Source organism: Balaenoptera borealis (genome assembly GCF_965194805.1).
Source record: "Balaenoptera borealis genome assembly, chromosome: 2".
NCBI classification, from domain to species: Eukaryota; Metazoa; Chordata; class Mammalia; order Artiodactyla; family Balaenopteridae; genus Balaenoptera; species Balaenoptera borealis.
Window position 1 is genome coordinate 171,320,133 of NC_138867.1, and position 25,994 is coordinate 171,346,126.

Consider the following 25,994-nt stretch of genomic DNA (forward strand, 5'->3'; position numbering starts at 1 on the left):
ATACCCACCTCCTTTCATTTCAGCCCCTTCTTCCCAGTCCCCTGTGGCTACTCAACTCCCTTATTTTGTGCCCACTTATTCGTGGTAAAGTGAATCTACCCTAGGAACTTACCACATATAGTGGACAGATGTGGGGCTGCCATTTTGCAAGCCTGTAAGTAGTAAATATGATCAGACAGCAACCAGGAGAACAAGGATACTCCTCTTATTGCTTCTACGATCCACCCCAGGCAGGGCTCTGAAATAAAGAAATATTAACAAGAGGATTCACAAGCTTTCTGTTTCTCCTTTGCACTTAGGACAATTACATCATCATGCATCCAGTATGTGTTCCTTTCAGATTCAAGCTGTCTTTGATCCTGGGTCATTGTTTTGCATGCCACGTACAGCCTCAAAGCAATATAGTGGGTATTCTTGACCTTCCCCATTCCTAATGTACATCCTCCACATTATGAAACCACATTACCCACCACTTATCAAAAATTCCATCTCCACTGAGGCACTTCACTGGCTTCTCCCCTGAATTAGCACCAACATATAGACCTGACCCATTAAAGTCACTGTCACCTGACTCCCATTCTTCATTGTAACTCCCATCCCTGCTCTGATTCAAGATGATTCCATGTTCTTGGGCATAAACTAGCAAACGTCCATGGCTTCCACATCTCAACCGAACACCTTAAATTTATCATCACCTGAGACTCTTGCTCTCTACGAAGGCAAAAAGTCAGACATCCCACTTTCTGAACACAGTAGGTATACTTCCATCTTGTTCACTTTTTTGCCTGTATTGCATCTGCTTTCCTACCTCATAGAAGCTCCCAAGCCATCCATACTTCCACCATATTGCTATTTATAATCCTCATTTCCTTGGCACTAAATATGAAATGCCATGGCCCATCACTTCAATTAATATATTTTCTAAAACCTCAAATTCTTCTCTGAGGAATCATAACACCTGCCTTAGATAATTCCAACCATCTGTCTATCCTGCCTGGGTAATTCCTATCCAATAAGTTATACGGGAAGCACTAAAAATTTGAGTCCGCGTACTCTAAATGGGGCTTCAACACTAAAGGAAAAGCCCAACAGGCAATTTAACCTCCTAGTTATCCAAAGACCTTTTCACAGTTCCTGCAAGATTTTGAATCTCATGTGGTCTCAACATTATCTCTTCAATAACAAATGATCTTACATCTGACTTTGCAGAGAAACTCTAACAATGAAGGAAGGATTCCTCATTTTCTTGCCACTAGTACGAAAGTAGTTCCACAGCATCATGGTTTCTTTCACTTTGCAAACAAGATATGTCTGCCTTCTTATCTAAAGTCAGTATCTGCTACTTTGCCATGTCATGTTTCCCACCTTTGGCACATTTTGAGCTGGGTACTTCTTTGTTATGGGGGTACCATCCTGTCATTGTAGGATGCTTAGTAGAATCCCTGGACTCTATCCACTAGATGTCAGTAGTATCCCCTCTAGTTGTGAAAGGGGTATTGCCAAATGTCCCCTAGAGGGCAAAATTTCCCCTTTAAGAACCACTGGTCTAATCCCTTCCTACCTTCTCAGAAAGCTTGCTTTATTAATTATTCCTTTGCTCTTTTCCATCACCATCAACTTCTACTCCACTATACTCATACTTCTAACATTGAAACATAATCAAAGATGTCCCATCTTACAACAAAGTCCTACTGTATAGCACAGAGAACTGTATTCAGTATCCTATGATAAACCATAATGGAAAAGAATATTAAAAAAAAAAAAAAAGGAATGTTAAAAAAAAAATGAAGAGAAAGTGCATGGGCTTGGAGACAGGTATTTTCCTTGCTAATTTTTTTTCCTTTTTCCTTTGTAATTTTTCTAAAGTTTGAGAGTTATCTTAAGATAAGTGATTGCATATTTTTACATCTTCTCAACATTGCCTTGCATTTTCTAATACATATTGCCTTGCATCTCTTCTTTCTAAATAAACGTTCTTGTTCATCTGAAAAAAATTTAAAATCTCCCATCTTGAAACAAATTCATGCCTTGGGTCCCACTTGGCCCTACAGTTACTGCTCAGTCCCTCTTCCTTTTCTCCATCCAGCTTCTGGAAAGACTGGTATACCCTCTCATTCTCCCCGTTTCCTCACCTCCCTTAATTACACCCCAAACTGGTTTCTGTCTCACCACCACCTCACTGACACTGCTCTGCCAAGACTGCCAAGGATTTAAGAGGATTAATCCAGTGAATGCCATTCTGTCTTTGACTTAGTTTGTTCATCAGAAAAATTCTATCACTACTTTCTTCTATAAATCAGCCTCTTTTCTGGGCTTTTGTGACCATAATCTCCTGGTTGGCATCTTATTTCTCTGGCCACTCTCTTTCAGGCTCATTGGCCGGCTCCTCTCCCACTGTTGACTGTCCTCAAGGCTCAGTCCTGGCCCTTATCTCTCACCTTATTCTGTGTATTCCACATCTATGTATTCCCTTGAAATTAAATTCTATCTCGGGACTTCCCTGGTGGCGCAGCGGAAGACTCTGCGTTCCCAATGCAGAGGGCCTGGGTTAGATTCCCTGGTCAGGGAACTAGATCCCACATGCATGCCACAACTAAGAGTTCGTCTGCCACAACTAAGGAGCCCACGTGCCGCAACTAAGACCCGGTGCAACCAAATAAATAAATAAATATTATAAATAAATAAATAAATTCCATCTCTATGCTCATAACACCCAAATCTCCCGTTTGAGAACTCAAATCTGAGCTTAAGACTCATGTATTCCTGCTGCCTTTTCAACTACGGCCATCTAAACGTTTTGTAGGCACCTTTGAAGAAACTTACCAGACTGAACTTATCTCTTCCCCAAAACTGTTTTCACTTCAAACATCTGCACTCTCAGTTAGGAGTACTAATGCTCTAGGTATTCAGAGCAGGCAGAAGGCATCACTGGTATCACACCCTTTACCCCACCCCACAGCTATAATTAATTAAAACTGAAGATTATTTGATAAGCGCTTCTCCCCTCCTGTGGGCTCGACTCAATTAAAACTCACAGAATCCTTGACTCCTCTCCATCAGCCCACAACAGCCATTGAAATTTTAAAATATGGGCACACTTTTTCCCCCATCCCCCAAAGGCAGCTATCACCTGAAACCTAAAACTATTCCTTTGTAGACTTCTCCACCCTACCACACAGCAGAAACTGACAAAGACTAATCCAAGCCACACCCCTTCTCCACCCAACTCCAATCATTTCTTCAATGGTGCTCTCTCCAGAGAAAATCCCAACTACTAAATTCTTCCCCGTTCCCTGCCACACATGGATAATTTTTCCTTTGTCATTTTTCTGTCCATTTAAATGTCATTTCCTCAGAATCACCTTTATTGTGAGCCCCGTATTTAATATAAAGCCAATCTTATTTTATTGTCTGAGCTCTCTCTATTCTTCCTATGTAGCCCTCAGAATTTGTAATTATATATTTAGTTCTTTGCTTACTTATATTTTCTCTTCCACTAGATTGTAATGTCCAAGAGAATGGCCTTTTCTTTTTTTTCTTTTTTTTTTTTTAATAAGAAACCATATGATTCAAGGCACATATACATAATTCATTAGTTTTTTTTTTTAATTTATTTATTTATTTATTTTTGGCTGTGTTGGGTCTTCGTTTCTGTGCGAGTGCCCTCTCCAGTTGCGGCAAGCGGGGGCCACTCTTATCGCGGTGCGGGGGCCTCTCACTATCGCAGCCTCTCTTGTTGCGGAGCACAGGCTCCAGACGCGTAGGCTCAGTAGTTGTGGCTCGCGGGCCTAGCCGCTCCGTGGCATGTGGGATCTTCCCAGACCAGGGCTCGAACCCGTGTGCCCTGCATTGGCAGGCAGATTCTCAACCACTGCGCCACCAGGGAAGCCCGCCTTTTCTTATTAAAACCCTATACCCAGTCACTAGCACATCACTAGCCACATTGTAAAGCGTACAGCATTCTGGGCTCAGAAATGAATGAGTATGGATTCAACCTTCAATCTATCCCCCCAAATCATCACTTTGTTCTACTTTGTAACCATCAAGAGTCTAGATTACCATCACTCATTCCTAAATCCTACTACTAACCCTTAATCTTTTCTCCACCAGTCAAGCTTGTCCTCTGCACTCCATCCTCACCAGGCATCCTCATGGTGCAGCGAGCTCTGCTAAACACAAATCTAATTGTTGATGCCCCTGCTCACAATGGCTTCCCACCAGCATTAAATTAAATTAAACCCTGAACTTGCTTTCCAGATTACAAGTCATGTGGCTGAGACTCCTGCAATCTAGTTCACTTTCCTCCTCTCTTGCTTCTTTTTTCAGCCATGTCCTGTCTTGCTCACATCCTGGTACAATCCAGGGATTTTAGCTGCTTCAGGGATTTTTACATGTGCAGAGTCCTCCTGCTAAAATGCTCTCCCCATTCCTGGCCCCATCACAGCCTAGCCCACTGCCTGTCTGTATCCTAGTCATTTCTAAGACTGTGGATTTTGGCTTCAATAACTTTTTTTTTTTTCCAAGAGGCTTTATGAGCCCTTAGACTGAGTCCTCCCTTGACGTGCTCTCATTTAAAATAACTCAGGGACTTCCCTGGTGGTCCAATGGTTAACACTCTCTGCTCCCAATGCAGGGGGCATGGATTCCACCCCTGGTCAGGGAACTAAGATCCCACATGCCGTGGGCAGGGCCAAAAAATAATTTAAAAAATAAAATAACTCAAAACCAGCTATCATTTCCAAGCAGGCTTGATGGTTGGACTGTAAACTCCAGAGGACCTAACCCTTATAAATTTTGTTTGCCATTGTACCCGTGGGCCTGAGCAAAGAGTAACAGGCTCGGTGTAGGCATGTAATAAATATTTGTGGACCACTGACAGGAGACAAAAACTCACCCGGGGAATTTTTCAGTGTGAACACACTAAATGATAAGTATAGGGGACTTCCCTGGTGGCGCAGTGGTTAAGAATCCGCCTGCCAATGCAGGGGACACTGGTTCAAGCCCTGGTCCAGGAAGATCCCACATGTGGCAGAGCAACTAAGCCCATGCGCCACAACTACTGAGCCTGTGCTCTAGAGGCCCATGAGCCACAACTACTGAAGCCTGTGCACCTAGAGCCCGGCTCTGCAACAAGAGAAGCCACCACAATGAGAAGCCCGCACACCGCCACGAAGACCCAACGCAGCCAAAAAAATAATAATAATAAATAATAAATTTTTAAAATAAATAAATAAAAAATAAATGATAAGAATCACTAAAACATATGTAATACATGATAAAAACAAGAAGCTTGTTAGTGAGTTTTAAAAATAATGTGAATTCTATTTAAGTAAAGGAAGCATCAAATTCTGTAAGAGAATACTCATTTATAACCAAATTACTTGCATTTAAAAGTTGATGCCTAATTTGCTTTTATTATGTTTTATATGGTTTGGGGGAAAACAAATATTTAATTAACACAGCACTAGGTAAAACTCATTCCATATAAAGTCAATTGAACTCTCATTTCAGGTAGTACCTTAATGAAATTTGCATCACTTTTTAAAGAATGTCTTGACTTTCAAGTGTTGGGGGTTGTCAGGTTAGCTGAGCTCACTTGAAAAGAACAAAGCCGACCTTAATAGTAGAACTCATAATTAAAAGGTAAATAAATTGCCCATCCTGACACCCTGTGAACAAAGCCTTTGTGGATGAAAACCTGCTGTCTGCCTCTACAAGGATGAAGTCACTAGCCACTGCAGTGGCTGACCTTCAATACACCCTGAAAGGAGTTCAGGGCAGAGCTGAGGAATGAGGCGCTCTGTGCTCTGGGAAAAACTGGCAGAACAGGTCTTCAGATAGTTAGATATTCTTCAGGAGAAGATTTTATGAGACCAATTTCTTGCATCTTCTTCTATCTAGAAAAGGACTAAAATCATTGACAGAGACATCTGTTCCTCATGACTAGTAGCAACCCTCTGCCAACATGTGTGCTTCATTGCATGTGTCCCCCTTCACCCAAATCACATGTATACTGACCTCCCCCCTACCTTTTTGGGATCAGTTCCTCAGAGCTATCTGAGAGGCTCTCTCCTAGGTTATAGTCCTTATTTTACCCCAAATAAAACTTAACTCACAACTCGCACGTTGTGCACTTTTTTCAGTCGACGCTTACCCAACATAAATTAACTGAAAAATTTCATTTCACAAGATACCTCAATCTCAAATGCACCCGGATGCCCACAGTCAAGAGAAAAGGTTCTGCAGGGTAAAAATTATCTTACAAAGTGAAGGGCAGTGGGGAGCCCCTGCCACAAGCTCTTATTCGTTACTCACCGAAAGACACAGAAATCCACAGTCAGCGAGGTAAGAGCTTGGGCCAGGCTGATGTCCACTTACATCTCAGCTACAGCAAGCTTTCTGTCAGGAGAAATGCACAAGGTCACTGACTTTTATCTATCATACAACTGAAAGGACTAAAGGCTTAAAAGACACACCCTATTCTCCCTGACTAGATTTACACAGTCATCTAGAGCAAATAGTAACAGGCTCAGTGTTACTGATTTATATAGGATTATTGTTAAACCAAAGAATACACACCCTGTTTACACTAGTTCCTTTTAATTGTACAAGTAAAGATACCAAGTTCAGTCGTCCCTCAGTATCTGCGGAGTATTGGTTCCAGGACCACCGCCCCACGCATACCAAAAGCCAGGGACTTTCAAGTCCCTTGTGTAACATGGTATAGTGTTACATTCTGCCCGCCCATTCAGCGGGTCCCGCGTCTGCGGATTCAGCCAATCGCGGATCTACCGACCCCCAGGGTCGACTGTATTCAGCGATATCAATAGAGTGGTTCGCTGCCTACGGAAGTCTAAGTTGTTGTGTATTTTTACAGGGTAATTATTCATTCATTGAATTGATGTTATTGAGTGCTTACTGTATACCATGCACTATTCTAAATACGAGGAATGTAAAATAAACAACACAACATATACACAGAAAAATCAAATAAGGAAGAAAGCAAATGGCGGGACTTCCCTGGTGGTCCAGTGGCTAAGACTCCGCGCTCCCAGTGCAGGGAGCCCAGGTTGCATCCCTGGTCAGGGAACTAGATCCCACATGCCGCAACTAAAAGATCCCGCATGCCGCGAGGAGGATCCCGCACGTGGCAACGAAGATCCGGCGCAGCCAGATAAATAAATATTAAAAAGAAAGAAAGAAAAAAAGAAAAAGCAAATGGCAAATGCTAGAAGAAAAGTAAATGGTAATGGGGTACCTGAATGACTGGTAGTAGTTGAACACAGGCACTCTTTGGGGGGGCTGATGTTCCAGCGGAGACCTTGACAAGGCTGATTAAAACGTTGCTTGACATAACCGAGGCTGGATTGACTCGAGACAATCCAGCTGACTCGAGGACAGCGAGACCGTTTATTTGTGAGAACTTCCAGCACTATAACTTGTTAGCTCTGCGTCAGTCCCAGATCCCCACCCCTCCTCCACGTGCCTGGCAACAAACATTTCCTGCCTCCTCTTTTCCTGTTATTGCAATTCTTTAAAGCAGTTTGTTAAGTTTCAAGACACTTCCCCACTCCTCCACCATCCTGCACTTTACCCTCAGCCCCCGCTCACCCTCACCCCCACTATCACCCCAGCCCCGCCCACAAAGCAGTTTTTAACAAGTCCCTCCTTCCCTCTCCAGCCACTGGCCTCCGCATATTAAAGCTTTGTTCCTCCATTCCCTCCCTGAAACGATTCTGGCTAATAGGCGTTTCTGCCTGCTGCAATAGTCCCTCTTAATAAAGTCATTCCTTACTGGCATTCGAAGTGGCATTTTTCTTTTTTTTTTTTTAATTTGAAAATCTGAATTACAAAGGCCAACTGTGGGAAGATCTGGGAGAAGACATTTCAAAAGAGAGAAATGCCAGAAATGCTGATACAAAAGCCTTGAGGCATGAATAAGCTTGGGGAGTTTGAAGAATAGAGAATCCCTCTCAGTGGTGAGCTGAAAGTCCACACTGCAGAGCTGATCCTACAGCTCTGCCCAACTCTGCCTTCAATGACTGGGAGCTCGAATTTGTGGGGGGAGAATTTACACCTCAGAAATCGACCAGTGCTACAAATCAGATCTTTTTCCTGACTTCCCAGCAAACCATTGCCTCCAATCATTGGTTCCTATTATGGGTATAATAATGGCACCTAACTCATGGGTTGCAACAATTTCCTGGCTCACACAGTAATATTTTATCAGCTCCTATTTGGGTCTGGCACTGTGTTAAGCCACGGTGAGCAAAAACTGTTCCCCTGTAGTTGCATTTTACAGGGCAAAGTGGCCTTTCATCAAATAATTGCCAGAGTCTTGGATCTCAGTACAGTCATAGTTGAGTGCCATCAATGACTAGAGCCCCAAATTAAGAACCCTGGCCGAGGGGGAGAGTCAGAGGAGGCTACCTGAGCAGGTGCTCCTGATGCAAAAAAATCTAGAAGCTGTAGAGATGCACTCATTAGTGTTTCCAAAATGGGATGCAGACAGTATTTTAAAAACTGTGTATTTTAATATGTATTAGAAAATATTACCAGCACCAAAAAACAAACTTTGCTGAGTTTAAAAGAAGAGCCAATTAAGTGTCACTTTCAAGTCGATGAGGGTATTAACAACAACCATGAAGACAATCAGGAATGGCTGATGTTTGGGAGACTGCCTCCTGGGAAAGCGAGTGGTACTTGGTGAAGGGTGACTATCTGCTGTTGGGCATCTTGCTGTTGATCATCCCAGACGGTGAGGCAGGAGAGAGGAAAGGCCACATGCTTATCCCGGCTCAGGGAATTAGCAAGCCAGTAGTTTCCTTCCTTCTGCTGCAGGATTGGAGTGAAGAGAGAACAATTTGGCTAATGAGGAGCTTTGGAGACAAGGCCCCTAGGGCCAGAGAAAAACTGTAAATATACTAAGTGTCCCCTATCAACACAATCTCACATCTACCAACCAGAAAGCTTTGCTACCTTGTTGCTTCTTAGAGAATGTGTATTGTCCAGAAACTGCACACATGACTGTCTCCTTGAAATTCACAAGCATCAATTTCTCTTCAACATCTACATCCTGGGGAGAAACTCAGCCCCTGTGGTCTCCTGTGGGGCCATCCTGGAGATACAGAAATCCTTGTAAGTTCTAGAGGAAAGGGGGCAACATTGTTATTACTGTTAGCATTATCATTATTATTCCTATTTGGAGGTAGTCCTAGGTTAATTAAGTAGGAAGTCTAAACCAATGGTTCTCAAAATGTGAACCTAGACCAGCAGCCAGGGCTGGGTTCATGGGTGTGCAACCAGAAGAGACACAGAGGACCCCACTCTTGGTTGAATGCTCTGCTATCACTGTCTTGACATTTTGCCAACATGGGGTCCCACATTTTCATTTTGCACTGGTACCCGAAAATTATGCAGCAGGTTCTACCAGTCCTATCAGCATTACCTGGGGAGTTCTTTGAAATGCAATTTCTCAGACTTCACCTAGACATGCTGAAACTCTGGGGTGGTGCCCAGCAACCTGTGTTTTAAGAAACCCTTTAGGTGACTCTGATGCATGGTCAAGAGTGAGAATCGCTGTCTAACTGCCCTCCCGATTTTTCTGGCCTATTTCCAAGTCCCTTGGCACTAGATTTGCAATTGCTTGTGGCTCTGCTGACCCCTTTCTCTCACCTTAAAATTGCATGGACCAATTCGCTACTCAAAGGAATCAATACTTCTCAAAATTTTCTGGGAATTCCAGACTGCTCCAATGCATCCCTTTATGTCCCAGGAAGGGAAGGAGGAGACCTGACCTGTGCTGTTGAATGCTCACATTGCTGGTTTTGGATCCAACCCTTTAAGGAAGACACTGAGATTCAAGGAAAGGGGGTCAGTCTCCCCAGACAACTTGCTCCTTGATGTGATCAAGGATCCTCATGGAATTTTCAAGATGGTCCTATTTCTTCACAACTCATAGGTGTTGTCCCTGGATGTTCTCTCTCTTCTGCCTCCTCCTTTACATTCCTGTCCTTTCCGCCCTAAACCCTCCAACACACGCCACTCAAAGGGAGCAATCAGGTCAGGACCTTCTCAAGTCCTGGTAATCGTAATATAAATAATATGAATAATTGCAGCAACATGGAGGGACCTAGAGCTTATCATAATAAGTCAAGTAAGTCAGACAGAGAAAGATAAATACCATATGATATTACTCATATGTGGAATCTAATTTTTTAAAAATGATATAAATGAACTTATTTACAAAACAGAAACAGACTCACAGATTTCAAAAACAAACTTATGGTTACCAAAGGGGAAACGTGGTGGGGAGGGATAAATTAGGAGCTTGGGATTAACATGCACACAGTACTAGATATAAAATAGGTAACCAACAAGGACCTACTGTATAGCACAGGGAACTCTACTATGTACATAGTACATATAACTATGTAATAACCTATATGGGTAAAGAATCTGAAAAAGAATGAATATATGTATATGTATAATTGAATCATTTTGCTGTGCACCTGAAATTAACACAGCATTGTAAATCAACTATACTCCAATAAAATTTAAAAATAATAAGAATATGAATAATGAACGTGTTGGGGAGGGGAAAAATCCCCTCCCCCTTCTTGAGTTCTTCTGGGCGATCTAATAATTAAATTGACACAAGACAGATTAAAAGGAGAAAAAAAATTAAGTCATACATACAAAAGTCTCATAGAAATAGGACCTAAGAAGTGACCAAGGCAGGCAGCTTTTATACTTTTTAGACAAAAGAACAATAAATTTGTGAGGAGTTGACCATACAAAGAAAAATAGGCTTGGATGCCTAATTAATGAAGAAGTAACAAGATCTGTTTATACAGCCTTCTTGGCCCTGGGCTCCCTATCTCTGGTGATAAGGATTTTTCCATCCTCCTGGTACAGGGAGGGTACCTTTTCACATGGGAGATTTATTTTCTGCTTTCAAGGAAACAGAGGGGAGAGTCAAAGTGTCCCCCTCGCATTGGACATTTTTGTGAAGTTTTTTTTTTTTTTGGCTGCGCTGTGTGACTTGCAGGATCTTAGTTCCCTGACCAGGGATTGAACCCAGGCCCCCTGCATTGGGAGCGTGGAGTCTTAACCACTGGACCACCAGGGAAGTCCCTAAAGTAACTGTAATTCAAAATAATCATTATGACAGTTTGGCATATTTAGGGGTGACCTGCTCTGAGCCCCAGTAAGTGCATACTCTGCTATGAGCTTTATTTTTTTCCTTTTCATGTGTACTCCTGGAATGTAGGGTACTCCTACATTCTCACTCCCATTATCCAGATGGGAAACAAAAGCTCAAACATGTTCAAGGATTTTCCTCCTTGGATTTATACAGAATTTGAATCCAGATGTGGCTGATTCCACGCCACGCTTTAGGAATTTCTACAGCAGTAATTCTCGAAGTGTGACCCCCTGACCAGCATCAGCATCACCTGGGGACTTGTTAGAAATGCAAATTCTTGGACTCCACCCCAGACCTAGTCAATCAGAAACTCTAGGGTGGGACCCAGAGATCTGTTTAACAAACACTTTGGGTGATTCTGATGCACATTAAAGTTTAAAAACCATAGTGCCATCGTAATTACTATCTTCCTTGAGAATAACCAACTTATCAGTGTCCTTATTTTGTCCCCTGGTTTGTGGAACATGGAGGCTGGGTGTTGAGAGCTCTGTAATTCTCATTATCCTTTTAGCCTCTGATCCCTGGGGACTCATTATGGATGGCTCCTTCCCCCTCATTCCTAAGAACGATTGGTAGACACTTGGAGAACCGCCTAGTCAGTCCTTCCTTGCCTCTTTGGCAAGGTCCAAGGATCCTGAAGTAGACTGAGGGGACAGAGTTGGTAAGGATCTAAGTCTGTCTCCTGCCGTAGATTCTTCCAGGAGACAGCACTCACCCAGTTATTTCTAAGCTGGACTTTGATGTGATCCTACCAAGAACAGGAGGAGGTAAGATCTGAGTCTCCATGAATGGTGTTAAATATTCCCTGATCTGCAGGATTCTCTGGCTGAGGGAGAAGCATGAAACAGAAGCGAGGGTGGGGTTTTGTTCCCTAAGAACATCCATGAAGTTCGAGAAATGAGGGGCAACTGATTTCTCAAAGCACAGTGGGCAGGAGCATGAGTAAAGCAAACCAGAAAGAGTTCCTTCGGGATTTTCTACTAATTCATTTATTTTTTTAATCATGACAAAATATATCAAATAAAATGTACCCTTTAAGCTATTTTAAGTATACAGTTCAGTAGCATTAAGTTCAATCCCATTGTTGGGCAACCATCACCACCATCTATCTCCAGAACAGTTTTCATGTTGCAAAGCTGAAACTGTCCTCATGAAACACTACTCCTCCCCATTCTTCTATCCCCCCAGCCCCTGGCAACTACCCTTCTGCCTTCTACTCTCTGTATGAATTTGACTACTCTAGGTACTTCATATAAGTGGAATCTTACTGCATTTGTCCTTTTGTGACTGGTTTATTTCACTTAGCATTATGTCCTCAAGGTTCATCCATGTTGTAGCATGTGTCAGAATGCCCTTCCTTTTTAAGGCTGAATAATATTTAATATTCCACTGTATGTATATTCCACATTTTGCTTATTCATTCATCTGTCACTGGAGAGATGGGCTGCTTCCACCTTTCGGTTATTGTAAATAATGCTGCTAAGAACATGGGAGTATAAATAGCTCTTGGAGATCCTACTGTCAGATCTTTTGGTTACAGACCCAGAGGTGGAATTGCTGGATCATATGGTAATTCTATTTTTAATTTTTTGAGAAGCTCTTCAACATTTTCTTTAAGAAAAACAGAAAACAACAAGGTCCTACTGTATAGCACAGGGAACTATATTCAATATCCTATGATAAACCATAATGGAAAAGAATATGAAAAAGAGTATATATATATTATATATATAATATATAACATATATATTATATATAACGGTGACTTTGCTGTTCAGCAGACATTGGCACAACATTGTAAATCAACTATACTTCAATAAAAAATTAAATTAAATTAAAAAACATAAATAATCAATAACAGAAAGGAAACCTAAATACACTGAAAAAATATGAAAAGGATTATGCCAGTATATGTGTTATGGTCTAAAAGTTTGTGTACCCCCAAAATATATATGCTGAAATCCTAACCCCCAAATATGATGGTATTATGAAGTGGGGCCTTTGGGAGGTGCTTAAGTCATGAAGGTAGAGCCCTCATGAATGGGATTAGTGTCCTATAGAAGAGATCCCTCACCCCTTCTGCCAGGTAAGGATATAAGAAGTCTCTAGCCTCCAGGCCGACCCTCCCTCCATCACCCAACATGCTGGCACCCTGATCTCAGACTTTCATTCCAGCCTCCAGAATTATGAGAAATAAATTCCTATTGTTTATAAGCTAAAAAAAAAAAGAACGAAAAAGAAAAACAGAAAAATTACAAAATCTCTTTCTCGCATTTTTAAACTTTCCAAATGTTGAAATTTCATTCATGTTTCTGGAATTGTGACAGTTAAACAGATCAGACTGTGTGTCAAAAAATTAAGGGGAAGAGGAACATCCTTAAGTAAGTTCAATATTTTCTCTTCCATAAAGACTAATATACCAGTAACTATTCTGTTATTAATAAAAAACAATAATGGCAATAATGAGAGCCAATATTTCTGGAGTATTCCCTGTGTCCCTAGTACTCAGAACGTTTCCTATCTAATGCATATGTCTTATTAATTTGAAGGACACAAATGTCCTTTGAACTTTGCTCAACTTCTTTTCCTTTGTGACTAGACACCTGTCCTTCCTCCCTTGCTTCATAAACCATTGCCTGGGTTCTGACCCTGTCAAGGGACCTGGATGTTAGCATTGGCTAGTTCATGAGTTCCCTCCCACATGCCAGCCAGTGTGAAGGCAGAGCTTAAAAATGCTCATTTGTTTCCTTTGCTTTCTCAAGACTCTATGCATTCCATCCTCCCTTCACTTCTGTTACAAATATGTGTCCTTCCAAAGCTCATATTCTGAGATGAATAATTTGCTTTTGATTAGAGCAGGAAATGACACATCTTCATCAATTATGTGTCCTGCTGGTATTTGCACACCAGCTCCTAGAATTATTCACTCTTGAAGCTTTCTCAATGAAACCACGTGGAGTGTCAGTTTTACAAGGTAAATTCATTGCTGAGAGTACCTTGTAAACAAAATTTACAAGGTAAATTCATTGCTGAGAGTGCCTTGCCCCATGTGTAATTATTACAGGGCCCAGATGTTGGAAGAACTTGAATGCCGAAGTGAAGACTTGTGGGTTTATTGGGTAGAATGCCATTGAAGTGTTCCAGAAGGATGTGCTGGACCTTCCCTGGCACGCTTGGGAAGAAGATTGCTCTGCAAAAATGCACAGGGTTAATGCATTCAAGAGTACTTGGAGGGGCTTCCCTGGTGGCGCAGTGGTTAAGAATCCGCCTGCCAATGCAGGTAACACGGGTTCAAGGCCTGGTCTGGGAAGATCCCACACGCCGCGGAACAACTAAGCCCATGTACCACAACTACTGAGCCTGCGCTCTAGAACCCATGAGCCACAACTACTGAGCCCATGTGCCACAACTACTGAAGCCCATGCGCCTAGAGCCCGTGCTCCGCAACAAGAGAAGCCACTGCAATGAGAAGCTTGCGCACCGCAACGAAGAGTAGCCGCCACTCGCCATAGCTAGAGAAAGCCCGCAAGCAGAAACGAAGACCCAATGCAGTCAAAAATAAATAAATAACTTAATTAAGTGATTTTTAAAAGAAAGAGTACTTAGAGGATAGGGGATAATTACAAAGCCATTGCCATATAGACATGTCCAAAAAGGTAGCTACCAAGGAACAACTAGTTGAAAGAAATATGCTATAAAATGACTCTGTCTGAGTTTCTAGACTTGCGGGATCTCAGTTCCCTGACCAGGGACTGAACCTGGGGCCACGGCAGTGAAAGCGCCGAGTCCTAACTACTGGACTGTCAGGGAACTCCCTAAATCAGTTTTTCAGCTATTCTTGTTTTAAGAGCCAGACAGGAATTTCCCCTACGGGTATGACACTTCCACAATAGACAAGATATAGATTCATTTAACCTTTTCTTATAATGTCCCTCACTGTAGGCTGATGGCAAATGACAGATTGCAGCAAAACAATTCTTTCTATATAGACAGGTTCCAATAGAGTGGTTTGATCCAATTTGTAAAAAGTAGAATATTTAAAGGAATGGATTAATGACATTATTTCTCACATTGAGACAGTAGAGAATCTGAGCTTATAATTTCCAGCAATACCTGAGATTTGCCATTCTGAGCAGACTCAGTATAAAGTTAACTACAGAGTTAAAATTCTCTGAGAAAATGAAGTCATCCAACCAGGTTTGACCCTATGTGAAGAAACGATTAGACTTTAATCACAGATTTTATTTATTTATTTATTTATTTAATAAATTTATTTTATTTATTTATTTTTGGCTGCGTTGGGTCTTCATTGCTGTGCATGGGGTTTCTCTAGTTGCGGCGAGCAGGGGCTACTTTTTCTTGCGGTGCGCAGGCTTCTCATTGTGGTGGCTTCTCTTGTTGCAGAACACGGGCTCTAGGTGCACGGGCTTCAGTAGTTGTGGCTCGCAGGCCCATTAGTTGTGGCTCACGGGCTCTAGAGCACAGGCTCAGTAGTTGTGGCACACAGGCTTAGTCGCTCCGTGGCATGTGGGATCTTCCCGGACCAGGGCTCGAACCCGCATCCCCTGCGTTGGCAGGCGATTCCTAACCACTGCACCACCAGGGAAGCCCTAATCATAGATTTTAAAATGCCATGCAGGCATGATAGTTCCTAAAAAAATAAAATATTTTAATTTTTAATAAAATGTTTTAATTTTTAAATTTTGGTATTAGAACAAAATGTATGGTACTTAGAAGTCATTCAAAAATTACTTGGTGAAGGAAGAAATGAGTAGAGCAACCAGAAGGGAAGAATTGTTTAAACGACTTCTCTCAAACAAGTGATGTCTGTGTGTCTGTTTCATGGTAATTCATGTCTCTATTTTCCAGTGGACTCATCAACAACATGGAATCAGAAAACCAGACTGGTGTCTCAGAATTCCTCCTCCTGGGCCTCTCAGAGGATCCAGACCTGCAGCCCCTTCTCTTTGGGCTGTTCTTGTCCAGGTACCTGGTCACTGTGCTGGGGAATCTGCTCATCATCCTGGCTGTCAGCTCAGACTCCCATCTCCACACCCCCATGCACTTCCTCCTCTCCCACCTGTCCTTTGTTGACATCTGTTTCACCTCCACTATAGTCCCCAAGATGCTGGTGAACATCCAGACAGGGAACAAAGCCATCACTGATGCAGGCTGCCTCACTCAGGTGTATTTTTTCATGGTTTTCATATGTATGGACCATTTGCTCCTGACCATCATGGCTTATGACCGCTACGTGGCCATCTGCCACCCTCTGTATTATGCAATCATCATGAACCCCCGTCTCTGTGGTCTGATGAGTCATTGCTCCTTGTTCATTAGCGTTATGAACGCCTTGCTCCACAGTCTGATGGTGTTGCATCTGTCCTTCTGCACAGACTTGAAAATCCCCCACTTCTTCTGTGAACTTGCTCAGATCCTCAGACTCGCCTGTTCTGATACTCTTATCAATGACGTGCTGATGTATCTAGTGACTAGCCTGTTAGGTGTTGGTCCCCTTTCAGGGATAATTTTCTCTTACACTCGCATTGTCTCGTCCAGCCTGAGAATCCCATCAATTGGCGGAAAGTATAAAGCTTTTCCACCTTTGGGTCTCACCTGTCTGTCGTTTTCTTATTCTATGGGACCTGTGTTGGAGTTTACCTTAGTTCTGCAGCTACTCTCTCCCCCAGGAGGAGGGCAGTGGCCTCAGTGATGAACACTGTGGTCACTCCTATGGTGAACCCCTCCGTCTACAGCCTGAGGAACAGAGCCATAAAGGGAGACTTGAGGACGCTGATCTCTGGAACATTTTCTTTTTCATGATTCTGCCATCTGCCTTGGGTGTGGGCTTCTAGAAAGAGTCAAAGGGAATGAAATACTGGGTATGCCAGAATTCCTGACTCTTCCAAAATTCAATTCTCCTAGCAAAGTGATTAATCATGGGTTTTCAAATCAGATATCTTTGTATTAAATCCTTCTATCCTGGGAATTCCCTGGAGGTCCAGTGGTTAGGACTCTGAGCTTCCACTGCAGGGAACACGGGTTCGATCCCTGGTCGGGGAACTAAGATCCTGCAGGCTGCAATGCAGCAGCAGCAAAAAAAAAAAAAAATCCTTCTATCCTGTGTTTTACTACCTGTCATTTATCAGCTAACTTAACTCTCTGAGTTCAGTCGACATCTATAAAATAGGCAAAATATTACATATTTAATAGTGATATAGGGAATATATCTCATATATGGGAATATATGAGTATATGAGATAGTTTAATATATGTGTACAGAAATTTGTCTATATTAAGCACTAGTAAAATCAAATGTGTAATTATCAGGTGTTAACCGAAGTCAATTAATCTCAATAAAGCTGGAGGAAAAAATTATTATCAGATGTGCAGTCCATGTGTTTGTAAACTTGTAGTGAACACTCATTTGCTTTCACATTATACTTAGATAAACCAATTCTCATTTCATCTCTCCCTTTTGAGTCATCCTCATTTTCCTCATTTCTGCTGCAATCTATGCCGAGAAATTGATTTGAATAAAGTCAATTGAGAGTTTTTATTTAATCCATGAGTTAAATAGAAGTGCATTTTTTAGTGTCCAAATATATGGAGGACCTCTTTTCCTTCTTTTGTTATTGGTTTTTAGTATCATTGCATTGTGGCTAAAGAACATACTCTGTATAATTTTAATTCTTTGAAATTTATTGAGATTTGCTCTCACGCACTTATGGTCAAACTTAGTAGGTGATCTGTTTGCGCTGAAAGATCAATGTGGATTCTACAACGACTGAGTGCATTTTCTATATATGCACAATAGGTCAAGTTGGTTAATCACGTTGAAATCTTATCTTTACTAATTTTTTTTTTTTGTCTCCTTGTATCAATCATGGAGTGATATATGCTAAAATCACCCAGTGTGATACAGAATTTGACTATCTCTGCTTGTAGTTCAATCAATAGACTATTGAGGGGCTTCCCTGGTGGTGCAGTGGTTAAGAATCCACCTGCCAATGCTGGGGACACGGGTTCGAGCCCTGGTCTGGGAAGATCCCACATGCCGCGGAACAACGAAGCCCGCGAGCCACAACTACGGAAGCCTGCACACCTAAAGCCTGTGCTCTGCAACAAGGGAAGCCACTGCAACGAGAAGCCCGCGTACCACAACAAAGAGTATCCCCCGCTCACCGCAACTAGAGAAAGCCCACGTGCAGCAATGAAGACCCAACGCAGCCAAAAATAAAATAAATAAAATTATATATATATACAAAATCAATAGACTATTGAATACAAATTCAGAATTATTATGTTTTCATGGTGGACCCAATTTCTATCTTTATGAAGTTACCTTTGTTATCTCTGGGTGTAACAAAGGTTTTTGCATTAAAATCTACTTTGTCTGATAGTAATGCACTGTAGTTACACAAGCTTTTTCTCACATCTACCAGGTGATGAGAAACCTGGCTGCAGTCCATAATGGTTTGCTTCCAGTTCCCCTCTATTCCCCAGAGACATTCCTTTGGGAAGCCAGCACAAAGAGGGGAGACCCTTACTCTCACTCTTTATCCCTGGTCTTGTAGACACCTAAAGCTCACTTGGTCCCTTAGCTGCCTCTCGTAGACCACCTCAAGGGTAAAACCAGCCCCAGTGTCTGGCTCACCTCTCTGGAACCCTGTCCTCTCCTAGTCTCCATGCAGTGATTTCTTTTCTGTATAAGTTTAAGGTGTACAATGTACTTATTTGTAAAATGCTTATATTTTGAAAAATGCTTACCACCATAGTGTTAGCTACCACCTCCACCACATAATTACCATTTCTTTTTTGTAGTAAGAACACTTGATTTATTTCCTTAGCAACTTTCAAGTATACAATACAGTATCCGTTAACTAGAGTCACCATGCTGTGCATTAGATCCCCAGAACTTATTCATCTTATAACTGGAAGTTTGTACCCTTTAACCAACATCTCCCAGTTCCCACGCCGTCCTCCCAGAGCCCCTGGCAAGCACCATTCTATTCTCTATTTTAATGGGTTTGGCTTTTTGAGATTCCACTGCAGTGATTTCTTACTAGTATTTAGATCTTTGTTGCTTTTTAGATTTTTTTTTTTTTAATGTACACTGCATGCATACTTTTCATTGTCTTCAGTTAGAGAGTTGGTCTAAATTTCCCAGCCTTCAATTACCAGCAGCAATTTAATACAGATTATTAAATCAATACTGTCTTAGGTTTGAAGCTAAATTTCTGTACCAGCTAAATCAGACTTATGGAGGATACAGTCTTTTAAAGCAGAAGTACCTTTTTTTTTTGGGGGGGGGGCCTGCGCCTGCCAGCACTTGAGATCTTAGTTCCCGGACCAGGATTGAACCCGTGACCCCTACGGTGGAAGCACAGAGTCCTAACCACTGGACCGCCAGGGAATTCCCCAGAAATACCTATTTTCTGAGGTGAGTTCTGTGTACTTTCTGAGAGTGGGGTGGGGGGTGGGGGATGCTTGTATGAATGGAGGGCTGGTTTTTGTCCCTATGATGTAATAAAAAATATTTGGTCTTTGTTCCCAGTTTCTGGCATAGACTTCTAAAACCCTTGGAATCTCCTGAGTGATAAGAGTGTCTTTGGTATGTTAATGAGATAACTCTTGGCTAAGCGGCTTCTAGAGAGCTTCAGGGCTTGTTGCCAGAAAGACTGAACTTTGATTAGAGGGTTGGAACTTTCAACCTCAAACCCCCACCTGTGGAGGTATTGAAGGTTGAACCAATCACCAATGACCAATGATTTAATCCACCTTGTCTATGTAATGAAGCCAACATGAAAACCTAAAATGACAGAGGTCAGAGAGCTTCCATGTTGGTGAGCAAGAACGCATCTATAGGGAATTCCCTGGCACTCCAGTGGTTAAGAGTCCTTGCTTTCACTGCCAAGGGCGCGGGTTTGATCCTTGGTTGGGGAACTAAGATCCTGCAAGCCCGCGTGACACAGCCAAAAAAAAAAAAAAAAAAAGAAAAGAAAAAGTTTGCTCCCTACCCTATCCTTGCTCTTAGCTAAAATCTGAGACTTTTCAATGAATTTTTTTTTTTAAAGCTGAAGTGTGACTATCATTTTTTTTTTTTTAATTTTTTTGGCGCGCTACGCAGCATGTGGGATCTTAGTTCCCTGACCAGGGATTGAACCTGTGACCCCTGCAATGGAAGCACAGAGTCTTAACCACTGGACCACCAGGGAAGCCCCTATCATTTTTTTTTTTTTAAGTAGACTTTAGAATGAATACTTTTAAAATTTATTTATTTATTTATTTATGGCTGTGTTGGGTCTTCGTTTCTGTGCGAGGGCTTTCTCTAGTTGCGGCGAGTGGGGGCCACTCTTCATCGCAGTGCGCGGGCCTCTCACTGTCGCGACCTCTCTTGTTGCGGAGCACAGGCTCCAGACGCGCAGGCTCAGTAATTGTGGCTCACGGGCCCAGTTGCTCCGCGGCATGTGGGATCTTCCCAGACCAGGGCTCGAACCCGTGTTCCCTGCATTGGCAGGCAGATTCTCAACCACTGCGCCACCAGGGAAGCCCCCTCCGTGAATTTTTATAAGTAAAGTTCTACAAACTTCATATAAAAATTATACAAATTGAGCTGCAGTGTTTCAAATAAAAGGTAACAGACAGATGAATAATGATCAACAACTCCAAGGGAAATTCAAGATGCATTTGAAAATCCTTTGAGCCTGCTTGTTTTCTGCATCTCAGGAGGAATTTAGTTTTTCAGACGTTTTTGCCCAGCCTCTAAAGCCCTGGTTCCCAAAGGAAGGTATTGAGCAATTTTACCAGTACTCCCCTAACTCCCCCCAACCCTCCCACCCCGCCTCCAACCTCAGCACTATTCTCCTTTAGAGCCAAATAAGTCTGTTTTGGGAGGCCATCCTGTGCATTTTGAGATGTTTAGCTGCATCCCCTGCTTCCACCGCTAGATGCCAGTAGCACCCCACCCAAACCAAGCTGTGCTACCCAACACTAATCTCCAAGCATTGCCAAATCATTCCCCATTGAGAACCATCGCTGGGGGGGTGGGGGGGGGGAATAGTTTAACTGAAGACAGGTAAGTTCTCTTAGCGTAAAGTAGGCATTTATATGCATGGTTCAATTACTAATATATAAAGGCGAGCGGCAATATTGAACTTTACCTGTGCTGCTGGAAAACCCAGACAGTTAATCCCCCCACCTCCCGCCGTTTTGTGTTCTAGAAACCAGTACTGCAAAGAACCTCTCTTCCCCATAGGAGGAGAATAGGACTCTCTAGTGACCTCCTTGTTTCCTATGACAGGGCTAGACACACACTCTCCAATTCCCATTCTTCTGTCTCATAAATGAGTAGGTGAACTGTTTGTCCCCCTCCCTGACAAACTAGCTAGACACAGAGATTAAGCATTTCTTGCTCAGCTAACAGAGTCCCCTGGTTACAATAACAATCCCAAATGTAAAATCCCTCCACCTATGATTTGCTTATTCCTCCCTATGAAAGTCTAAGGCAAAACCACTCTGCAGAGACACTCTGATGTTTGGATTGGGGGTGTTTTCCTTATTGCGTTAGCCTGAATAAAACCAATCTCCCTACTAGCTCACTTTTTATTGTTTGCCTTTGACAAAAAATAGCAAAAAAAAAAAAAAAAATGAGGTGGAAGAGTGAGTGAACTTGATTAGAAAAGCGCACAAACTTCCAGTTATAAGATTAAGAAGGTTGGGGATCCGAGGTGGAGCACAGGTGATTATAGCTAATAATACTGTATCCTATACTCGGATGTTACTAAGAGAGTAGATCTCATATGTTCTCGCAGCAAAAAAAGAAATGGCCACTATGTGATGGGATGGAGGTGGTAGCTAATACTCTGGTGGTAACCGTTTTGCAATTTACAAATGTATCAAAGCAACACATTGTACACCTGAAACTTACACAATGTTATTCGTCAATTATAGCTCAATAAAGTTGGAGAAAGGAGAGCAAAAGAAAAGAAAAGATTTGGGAACCTCAGCAGAGCACTAATGAAAAGCTCACCCTCCCGATATTGACCAGGGGACTTTCAGATAACTCTGCACTCTTTAAGAGGTACAAAGGTGGAAGCAAAACATGACAAAGGAAAAAAAAAAAAAAAAAAAAGCTGGGAACCAAGAGGTTATTGTTGCCTCAGCCCACTCCCAGCATCATTCTAACTGATGATCCCATGTAGAAAAACTATGGCATTGATAATTCATTTACAAGAATCATTCTTATCAATTTGCAGCAACATGGATGGACCGAGAGCATATTATACTAAGTGAAGTAAGCCAGACAAAGAAAGACAAATATAAGATATTGCTTATTATTGCTTATATGGAATCTTAAAAAAAAAAAAAAAGATACAAATGAACCTGTATACAAAACAGAAATAGACCCACAGACATAGAAAACAAACTTATGGTTACCAAAGGGGAAAGGGGGGGGATAAATTAGGAGTTTGGGATTAACATATACACATTACTATGTATAAAATAGATAACCATCAAGGACCTACTGTACAGCACTGGGAACTATACCTAATATTTTGTAATAACCTATAAAGGAAAATAATATGGAAAAAAAACATATATATGTATGTATAACTGAATTGCTTTGTTGTACACATGAAACTAACAAAATATTGTAAATCAACTACACTTTAATAAAAAATAAATTTAAAAAAATATTTTTAAAAGAATCATTCTTGTCAGTAAAGTGCCAAACACACGAAAACCATAAGAAAACTTTATTTTCCTGAAGCCAGTTATTTTAGAAAGACTAACAGAAATCCAGCCTGGCACACTAGAGTTTTAGATAAACAGAGCTGGCTGGGGAATGTAGTCCTAAACTTTAACTCTGTCACTAGTATCAATTTATTTAAAGTAATATTTGAAGGGGTGGGATAGGGAGGGTGGGAGGGAGATGCAAGAAGGAGGAGATATGGGATATATGTATGTGTATAGCTGATCCACTTTGTTATAAAGCAGAAACTAACACACCATTGTAAAGCAGTTATACTCCAATAAAGATGTTAAAAAAAAATAAAGTAATATTTGAAGTCAATATGTTCTCCTCAGGTCTCTCTATGTAGAGCAGGCAGGATCTGAAGTTGTACATGAATGGCACTTGTGCAAGTTGCAAAGGTGTGGACCCTGGAGATTGAGCTATATTTCTAGAGAAAAAGGAGAGAATTTCTACAGTCACAGACTGGGGGGGATGAGGAAGCTGTAGCACCACAGAGCATAGTTCAGACCCTTTTATATACAGTTAGTAGGAATTTATAAAATAAATAAATGCTCCATTGACAATTTTTAGAGGCTTCGATTTCTTTTTCTTTTTTCTTTTATTTTTTTCTCAGTGCAGAAGGAATTCAGCAAGAGGCAAAGTGATAGGTAATAAGTAGATTTATTGAGAGAGGTACACACTCCAGAGACAGTGTTGGCCATCTCAGAAGGCAACCAAGGCTTCAATGTCTTTTTGGGTTTTTTTTGCCTTGCCACGTGGCTTGTGGGATCTCAGTTCCCTGACCAGGGATTGAACCCGGACCACAGCAGAGAAAGCCATGAATCCTAACCACTAGGCCACCAGGGAACTCCCTTCAATTTCTAATGTAACAGTTTATAAAACATTTTTGTTGAATTCTGCTACTCTACTCAGAAGTTTCAAGCAGTTCTTCTTTCATTGGAGGTGACTTTCCATGCGTGGTCTCAACTGTATATTCACAGATTTTCATTTCTCTCTTTGCCTGTGCCTCTCTCGAGGGATATCCTTAAGAAGCAGGGAACTCTACAAACTTTATAATCATTATTGTCACAGCAGTGAAGTAGGTGTCACACCACTTAATTTCCCAATTTTTTTTTTTTTTTTGGCTGTGCCATGAAGCTTGTGGGATCTTATTTCCCTGACCAAGGATTGAACCGGGCCTTTTTCATAGCCATTCTGTTAGTTAAGTAGTGGCAACTCATTGTGGTTTAAATTAATTGGCACTTAATTAGCTTTTCCTTAATAAAGTTGAGCACTTTTTCATATATTTATTGGCCATTTGAATATCCTGTTTTGTGATATGACCAGATTTATTTTTGGCCTATTTTGAGTTGTCTATTTCTTATTGAGTGGTAAAATTTCTTTACATATTCTGCACGTGAATTATTATTATTTTTTAAAATTTTATTGGAGTATAGTTGATTTACAATGTGTGTTAGTTTCAGGTATACAGCAAAGTAGTTCAGTTATACATATACATGTATATGTATATTTATTCCTTTTCAGATTCTTTTCTCATATAGGTTATCTCAGAATATTGAGTGGATTTCCCTGTGCTATACAGTAGGTCCTTGTTGGTTATCTATCTATCTTATATATAGTAGATATATACACATATACATATAGATGTACATGTTTTTCTTCTGCTTTGTGGGTTACTTTTTCACCATCAGTGGTGTTTTTTGATGAGCAGTTCTTAATTCAGTCATGCTATGTGGCTTGCAGGATCTTAGTTCCCCAACCAGGGATTGAACCTGGGGCCACAGTGAAAGCACTGAGTGCTAACCACTGGACTGCCAGGGAATTCCCAAGCAGTTCTTAATTTTAATGTATTCCAGCTTATCAAATCTTATTTTTCCCCTTTTGTCTCCTATTTAAGAAATTTCTGCCTACTCCAAGCCATAAAATCATGTTTTTCTCTATAATTTTTGTTTTACCTTTCACATTTAGTTCTGCCATCATTTTGGAATCATGGGGATCAATTTTCATTTTTTTCCATGTGATTATCCAATGGACCCAGCTTTATTGGAAAGACTGTCCTTGTCCCACTGTAGTCATTGCTGTCATACTAGGTGGCCCTGTGTGTGTGGTTCTGTCCTCTTGCACTGGTCAGTTTTCTACTCTTTTTTTTAAAATAAATTTATTTATTTATTTTTGGCTGCATTGGGTCTTTGTTGCTGGGCGCGGGCTTTCTCTAGTTGCGGTGAGCGGGGGCTACTCTTCGTTGTGGTGCTTGGGCCTCTCATTGCAGTGGTTTCTCTTGTTGTGGTGCATGGGCTCCAGGCACGCGGGCTTCAGTAGTTGTGGCTCACGGGCTTAGTTGCTCCGCGGCATGTGGGATCTTCCCGGACCAGGGCTCGAACCCGTGTTCCCTGCATTGGCGGGCAGATTCTTAACCACTGCACCACCAGGGAAGTCCCAAGTTTTCTACTCTTGCACCAATCCCAAAGGAGAGAGGCTTGATTCTACTTACATAAAGTTCAAGAAACAGGCAAAACTCTTCTATGATGTGTAAGGGAGGAAAACAACCCAAAACTTTTCTTCTACATTTATAGGTTCTTGGCTGGGGCTCTGTAGTAAAAGTAACGAGAGAAAAGCATACAAATCTGTTTTACATGACCCTAAAACCTTCATAAGGAAATGAAGACTCCCAAAAAAGTGGTTAAATCTGAGCACTTTTTTATGCTAGGTTTGATGAAGACTGGAAAGCCATAGAAAAATGTGATTGAAAAAAAGGATATGAGCTAAGGGTAGTAAACTGAGGGAAATTTAGCAATCTTGTACAGTTGGATTCCTTTATGTGTCCCTCCATCTTCAGAGATAAGGACGCTCCTTTCCTCTGGTGTAGGAAGGACAGCTATCACAGGAGGGTCTTATGACCTGCTTCAGGGAAAGGTCAAAGAATCCTCCCTGAGTCATTTCTCTGATTCCCTCAGCTTAAAATATTCAATATGCTAAGGTGCCATATTTTAGGGTAGTTGTGTCCTGAACCATGTCAGATTTTTTTTTTTT

General features: G+C 41.5%; 1 protein-coding gene and 1 pseudogene across 3 annotated transcripts in view; one reads left to right on the forward strand and one right to left on the reverse strand.

Annotated features, from left to right (window-relative positions):
- Positions 1 to 16,156, reverse strand: part of LOC309624608 (uncharacterized protein) — a 24,851-nt gene extending 8,695 nt beyond the window's left edge. The window contains exons 1-2 of one of the 2 annotated variants that reach the window (XM_082382888.1): positions 7,259 to 16,156; positions 113 to 6,399 (exon numbers count right to left, since the gene is read on the reverse strand). In XM_082382888.1, coding sequence (XP_082239014.1) covers positions 113 to 143 — 31 coding nt within the window. In that variant the 5' untranslated portion in view covers positions 144 to 6,399; positions 7,259 to 16,156. Of the gene's footprint in view, positions 1 to 112 lie in introns of both variants that reach the window. The other variant, XM_082382887.1, reaches the window with a different exon arrangement.
- The window catches only part of LOC309624622 (olfactory receptor 7A10-like), a 95,458-nt pseudogene extending 74,388 nt beyond the window's left edge, over positions 1 to 21,070 (forward strand). The window contains exon 4 of the transcript XR_014249953.1: positions 16,076 to 21,070. The product of XR_014249953.1 is annotated as an olfactory receptor 7A10-like (transcript). The remainder of the gene's footprint in view (positions 1 to 16,075) is intronic.
- The last annotated feature ends 4,924 nt before the right edge of the window (positions 21,071 to 25,994 follow it).